This window comes from Branchiostoma floridae, unplaced genomic scaffold (assembly GCF_000003815.2).
Source record: "Branchiostoma floridae strain S238N-H82 unplaced genomic scaffold, Bfl_VNyyK Sc7u5tJ_1353, whole genome shotgun sequence".
NCBI lineage: Eukaryota > Metazoa > Chordata > Leptocardii > Amphioxiformes > Branchiostomatidae > Branchiostoma > Branchiostoma floridae.
The window spans coordinates 433554-441087 of NW_023365706.1; the positions used below are offsets into that span (position 1 = coordinate 433554).

Below are 7534 nucleotides of genomic sequence, written 5' to 3' on the forward strand. Positions count from 1 at the left end.
AGTATCCCACAGGGACTGCCAAGAACCCAGGTCGGACTTCTTCCTAACACGTGTCTTGCTCTCCTGGGCGCACGAGGGTTATCTACTCTCCAAGCAGAGGTTAGGCTCCGGCTGTTTTTTGACGTTTCACTTAAGTCGTTTTTATTGAGCTTTCTATTTTGTCATATTTCTTTTAGTACGCCAGCCAAACAATACAAGATACAATACAAAATAGAAAGCCCAATAAAAATGACTAAAAAAAATGTTAAAAAAACAGCCGGAGCCAAACCTCTGCTTGTACTAAGTTGTAGAGTGGCTTTATCATGACAGCCTTCCTTACTTGGTCAGTGGTATTTCAGAATGACAAAAACCTGAAAATTTACTTTTGGGATGGATTACCTTGCTCAGATGAGTCCCATTGTTATAAGTCTTCTTGAGAACTACATGTAGAATATTAAAAAAGAGACATTTTGATTTACGATAATCATCTAAGTCTGGCACCCCCTCCCAAACCAATCAATGTTCAAACCAAACTGGCCGGCCCAGCGTTAGTCAGAAAACAGTAACTGTATGTAATAATGATTAGCTTGTTGTAGAGCACTCAGAACACTGTTCTTTTCAACACATCCCTACAAGTAATCTCCATGCATGGCCAATTTACCCCTCTGCCGGCTAAACTCCTTCCCCAGCTTATGTGCTGTCTTATGCCATGCAGGATCTGCTTGGAGATTACCCTACATGTAGAGCCTCCTCTATATCTAGGGCAGGGCCTAGGGTGACAACCCTTCCATGGCAAACTCACTTGAGTCACTTCCCTGGCATTTACAAAGTAATAGGGAGTTTGGCAACTTTGAAACTAGCATAGCAGTCCCACAACTAGAAGGGCCAGCTTTTATTTTCGAGCGCTCGGGTCTGATTTTATCATGGTCATTACTGACAGAAGGGGGTCTGATAGCCAGCAGCAGTTGTTTACTTTTAACACAGCTTGAAGGGCAAACTGGCAGCAAGGCACAGCTGGATTGGAAAGGCACAGAGGTGCTGACTTCATTCCCATGCCTTAATATCAAACCTCCTTGGTTTGAGCAGTCTATTAGCTAAAGTGGACATATTTTTAAGCTCTTTAAAAGGACCATCAAATTTTCACAAAACTTTAAGAAACATTGTTCATAGTTTAGCCCTAAATTGAAGACAACCTTGATTTACCCTACTGGTTTAACCATTTTAAATTCAAATATTAGTGTTAAAGTGAACTTTAATATGTTTCTGAAATTCTGTAATTCTTCTGAAATTTCTTCTATTTATAATGGACCTCTGAGTTCCAGGGTTCGAATTTCTTTGAAAATTGAAGGCCTCAGCACTACAAGTTACAGGTAGCCAGGATCGATCTTTGGACCTGGATTCGTGCTAATTGTTAATTGGACACCAGCATCATTTGCATATCTTTAGAACAATAGCTGACCTTACTTTGAACCCGCATTACAATGGCGCATACTTACTTGAATTTTCAACTAGAGGAAGCAAGCTCCTGGCTAATGTTACAAGGCCCAATTTTAGATTATGAAATATTCTCTGGAACAAACTTGCCAATGAAGCATAACAACTTCATGGCATTCCATCCCATTTATACTCAAGTGTTAATATCTTATGATGATCAAAAGATGACCTTGAACCAGATCAAGGAGGTTGAAAAGAGGGACCAGAATGAGATCAAACAAATCTCAGGCTGACCAAGGACCTTGCATGGAAGGAGCATTCGACCATGCATATAAGGAGCATTCGAACAGAGGAGTTCATTTGATGAAAACACCACAGCCGTGTAAGCACAACATAGGCTGTTAAACATGTCATGGCCAACTGACTCATACTTTGTGTGTAACTTTGTTTTGTGAGTTATCTATACGAAGATGAATCAATTATTTTGTTTTGTTGGTCTTTTGCAACCTTCTGTATAATTTCTACCCCTCGAGCTGCCTCTATATAACTCACACTTCCGCACCTCCTACCCTCCTAATAGGTAGTCCTATAAATAACTGGCATTTGCAACAGGCCAAGAATAAATGCAGGACTATCAAATAGTAGCACATTGACTATGATTGAGAAGGAAAGTTTCTGATGAGAGAATTTTACTTACCAGAGTTACAGAACAGTTTTTCCTATGTAATGTAATGTACCAACTCAGATAAACTTTTATGCTAAATAAAAGCTTATCTATCCTGAGGTTTCTGCAATATTAAGATCAGGTCAGTCAATTCCTTATAACATCCTTGCTCAGAACTTGTTTAAAAACTCCCTTGTAGTCTGGAAGGCATATACTAGTATGAGATCATTAACTATACTTCTCACCCAATTGAGACTGTCTTTCACTTCTCTAATGACCTGAATTACAAATTAGTACATGCATTGTCCTTGCTAGTTTACACCAGTAGATAATCATGGCTTCTTTAGAGATGGGCAGGAAAGGACAGAAGAGGTTATTATGACACCTATACTTGAGCCTTTTGATGAATCTTACAGCATTTACCTCAGGAGTTATGGATGAGGAAAGGGCCTTCAACTGAAGAATGTTTATATATTGAAGGCAGTCTACATGTAATTATGGGGAGGGAATTCTAACATGCCAGGCTTTTTCATGCCCTTGAAGTCTAATTGCCAGAGAGTTGTCAAGTTCAGAATGCGATTCAATGAATTCTTAACACATTCATCCATGGAACATACTTGGATTAAAAAATGTATTTATCTTGTTCATGCCCTGCAGATACAAGGCCCTCTATTATATATGAATATATTTCACTATATATTCACAGTCAGGTCTGATAAACAACTAATGCAATAGGCACAGTTTAACAGTTTCAAAACAAATAAAAAAATCAAATTGATAAGAACTCCTTAGTGTTATTGCTTTAGATATGAATTATAAGGTCATTTAGAAATTCCTGCAGAAAACAATCTTCCTGCAGGAATTTACCTTTGTCCTGCAGGAAATTTCTGCAGGAATTCCTGCAGGGAAAAGTTTTTCCTGCAGGAATTCCTGCAGGAAAAAGGCTTCCTGCAGGAATTCCTGCAGGACTTCCTGCAGGAAGAAAATTTTCAAAATGAATATTCATGAAAGTTATTATCATATTTCACAACTGTACATCATACTTGTCAATCATATGTAAAGACTTTTCACCAAGTGCTTTTATATTGAAAATATAAGCCCATTTCAAAATGGGAAAAGTGGAATTCCAAACTTATTGTGGAGCCTCTTGTGTGTAAGTGCAACTTTATTTGTGAACAGCATAACTTGAGAAGTATGGAAGAGATGGTTCTTGACGAATATTGGTACATTGCACAAATGTATGTTGGCTGATTAGATTATGGGCCCCCTAGCAGTTCTCCATCCTACTGCAGCAAGCCTTCCAGTTTGGGTATCTAGTTGTCTAAGTATAATTTTCAGGTACAGCAGTGACAGAAGCCAGACACCTGGCAATAACTGGTAATTCTACCGACCAGTAATCAACAGATTAAGAAATGAATGAATGACCTTGAGAAGTGCGATCTGGTCCTCCTGGCTCAAGGTCATGAATCCCCTCAGCTGTTTGGAGAAGAGGACGATCTTCTCGATGGTGACGGTCATCCCCTCCTGCAGGTGCTGCTGCTTCTGGTCAAGCAGGTCCTTATCTGACTTCGTTAGGACCTCATCTTCGTTAGGCCATAACTGGGGAATAATTAATAGAGGTTTTCATCTCATTTACCATAGGAACAAAAAAATCTGGAGACCGAGATCCATATCATTTGAGAAGAGACCACCCTTCTAACATTGGCGTTGTCGGCAGGGTAAGCTGAACATCAACCAGCAGTCCTTGTCTGACTTAGTCATCAGGACTGCGTCTTCGTTAGGCCGTAACTAGGGAATAATTGAGGTTTAATTTTGTTCAGTACTGTATGGACTAAAAAGTGTGGAGACTGTTTGGAAAAGAGGACGATCTTCTCGATGGTGACGGTCATGCCCTCCTGCAGATGCTGCTGCTTCTGGTCAAGCAGGTCCTTATCCGACTTCGTTAGGACCTCGTCTTCGTTAGGCCATAACTGGGGGGAAATTAAGGTTTTCATATCGTTAACAGTATAGAGACTGCGATTTGGTGTACATGCATGTATGTTCGCCTCATTGCATAACTACAGACCACACACTTCTAACATTGGCGTTGTCGGCAGGATAAACTGAACACTGTCCATCAGGTCCTTATCAGACATTGTTAGGAAATTGTCTTCGTTAGACCATTACTAGAGGAAAAAGGAAACTTTATATTGGCAACTTTAGACTGCAGTTATGCAAATTTTCATCAGTCTTCATCAGCTGGTTTTTGATATGATGTACAACTTTGCAGAGTTGTGACATAGGAGTAGAAAAGTCAAAGAATGAAGGGGGGGAGGTGTCACTCCTACCGTCACGGTGGTAGTTTTAGGGTCCTGTGCCCACATCATCTGAAATGCTGAGACCACCTCCATACAAAGGTCCTTCTGCTCTAAACTTAGGGGGAACTAGTGAAGGGGGTCCAGTGAGAGTAAAGGGGTCTAATGAGTAGAGGGGGGATCTCCTACCGTAGTAATTTTAGGATCCTGTGCCCACATCATCTGAAAGGCTGACACGACCTCCATACACAGGTCCTTCTGCTCTGTGCTGAGCTTCAGCAGCTGGTTCGCATGGCCGTTGGAGCCAGTAGTAGAGGAGGAGCTGGGAGAGCCCGGTTGTGAGGAGGACGGGGAGTTGTCGGACTTTGGGTACTTCCAGCGGAATTTAGACTTCGTTTGTGCTTCCGTTAACAAACCTGTAACAAAACAATTAAATGTTGTATTTTATTGTACCTGCATTGATTGTATGAGATCCAGGAAGAGTAACGGAACAATATATAGCGTTATCATTAATGGAGGTCAAATAAAACAAAGAAATAAAATGTTTTTATACAGGTGATGCAATACTACTTTTATCCAACAGGGGGAGCAGCCTTACTTGAGGAACTTTCATTTCATTTGTTCTTCTGTCAATAGAAAATTACAATCTCTTTAATCCTTTACTGCAATATCATTTCCTTCAACAGGGGGAGCTGTTTGATTACTTCATTGAATGTTTGATGCAATTTCAATTTACTCAACAAGAGGCACTTTTCAGAGCTTATAATTTACAAGTCGTTATGAAAGTGAATAACTGAAATTTGTCCTCCATAAAACCTAGTTTTATATGCTGGAAATTGTGGGATTTTTTTTTTTGTTTCCTTAAATTAGAAGTTGAATGATTTAATTTTTCTTTAAGAGATTTTTTCTGGAACTCACATTTTTTACTGCAATACCATTTCCTTTCAACAGGGGGAGATGTTTGATTACTCCATTGACTTTTTGATGCAATAGTATTTTACTCCAACAGGAGGCGCTTTTATTGCTTGGAATACAGTACACAAGTCATTATGAAAGTGAATAACTGAAATTTCTTTTCGGATACTTTTTTCCCCAAAAAAGGACTGTCATAATTCAGTTTTTAAATGAAAAACTAAGGAACCAAGTTTTCTGTGTTTTTTTCCAACAGGAAGCCATCTGGTACAGTCATCAACATGTTTCTGATATCAAAACTTTTTACAATATTTTTAAGAAATGATATTGTTTCAGATTTTTTTTAAATTTCTGGGCTGAAATTCTACAATTTTTTTCTGTTTCCTTGGATTAGAAGTTGAATTATAACTTAATTTTTTTCAAGCTATTTATTCTGGAACTCACATTCTGCCTTCATGCCGACATCCCTGCACTTCCTGAGCCGGCAACCCTGGCACGTGTTTCGCAGCCGCACATTCATCTCACAGTTCCCGCCATATTTACAGGTGTAGTTCGCCTTCTTAATCACGCTTCTTCTGAAGAAACCTGGGAAGAAGAGAGAGAGATATTAAAGATGCAAATATCTTTTATCAAATTATAGGACTGGTGCACAGTGTTGTACATTCATATCACAGTTCACGCTGTATTTACTAGTCTCTAGTCTTTATCACACTTCTTCTGAAGAAACCTGGGGAGAAGGGAGAGAAATAGTAAAGATGCAAATATTTTTTATCAAATTATAGGACTGGTGTACAGTGTTACATATTCATATCACAGTTCACGCCGTATTTATCTGTAGTTTGCCTTCTTTATCACACTTCTTCTGAAGAAACCTGGGGAGAAGGGAGAGAAATATTACTTAAAGATGCAAGTAACTATTTCTTATTAAATTACAGGACTGGTGTACTGTGTTGCATATTCATCTCTCATTTCCCGCGTATTTACGCGTGTAGTTTGCCTTGTTAATCCCACTTCAGAATCTCTGGTTACTGAAAGCATACACGTTATCATGTTTTCAACCATTACCATTGTGTTTAAAGTGTTCTTTTTTATTGTGTACATTTATGTGTAACAGTCAAACCAGTTATTCTGGAGCTTGTGATATACCAGGAGTATAACTTAATGTAAGGCTATGATGTTATATTTTATAATACAACAAAACTTGATAGTCTCACTATGACATTGTATAATGTATAATAATCAAGTCTTCAGGTCTAGTTGTCAACACATTACACAAAACAGATTCTTCATACAAGCTTTATTTTCTTCTTTTAAGTTGTTTTAACAAACTACATGTATATGAGCTGACACATGCTCATGTACCTGTGCCTTTGATACAGAATTCTGTCCCCAAAAACACAGGAGGAAAACCAGCGGAGTTTGCTCTAACAAAGAGCCAACAGGAAAGACAAACACAACTAAAAAGGGTTCTGTTTGTTAAAGCCTCTCCTATTGGGCGGAATGCTGCAGACTAAAACTGCTCAAACAGAGCGAAGCGATGACCTCCTTATATCAAATGAAATCTGCAAAAGGCCACATCAAATTATTTCCTGGGTTCTTGGTACATTTAAGGTAAAGATTTAACAAATAATATGATAATTATGATATGATATGATATGATGTGATGTGACATGATATATTTGATATGATATGAAATGATATGTATGACATATGATATGATATGATATATGATTGTATGATTATAATTATGATGTAATGTGATGTGATATGATGTGAGGTCAACATGAAAACAGAAGGGTGGGTGGAACTCCCTGCAACTGTATGTGTCTACCGCAAGCACGGTAAGACTGTCTCCATGCAGGCTGGCTTTAGATTTAATTCCGTCTCACTTTATTGATAGGGGGAGCACAATAATATTGTTCATTTTTGTTCCTAAACCTGTCATTTTAGCTTATATGGAAGTAATGCAGCTCAGTTTTTTTTTAAGACTGGGAGAAGTTTTTTTTTTTTTTCATACCAGGACAGAGGCACTGGTACTGGTCATGGAGACGGCCAAAGTGCCAAAGTCCAGCCTTTCCCTCAAGACTACATGTACGTAAGTCTGTTTTGTTGACAAGCTCCTTCTGATATCTTTTATCCTAATCACAGAACCAACAGACTGGATTGGTGCTGCCTTTAATGGACTGATAAAGATCTGACATGGATTGGGGACAAACAAATTTAAATAACCAAAACACTGGAACCGCTTCCT

The 7534-nt window shown here is 38.7% G+C and overlaps 1 protein-coding gene across 1 annotated transcript in view; it reads right to left on the reverse strand.

Moving 5' to 3' along the window:
* The window catches only part of LOC118407474 (oxysterols receptor LXR-alpha-like), a gene marked incomplete at its 5' end in the record, with an annotated part of 19938 nt that extends 14070 nt beyond the window's left edge, over positions 1 to 5868 (reverse strand). Inside the window, 4 exon segments of the mRNA XM_035807950.1 lie at positions 3503 to 3568; positions 3940 to 4047; positions 4561 to 4787; positions 5728 to 5868. Coding sequence (XP_035663843.1) covers positions 3503 to 3568; positions 3940 to 4047; positions 4561 to 4787; positions 5728 to 5868 — 542 coding nt within the window.
* Positions 5869 to 7534: the final 1666 nt, after the last annotated feature.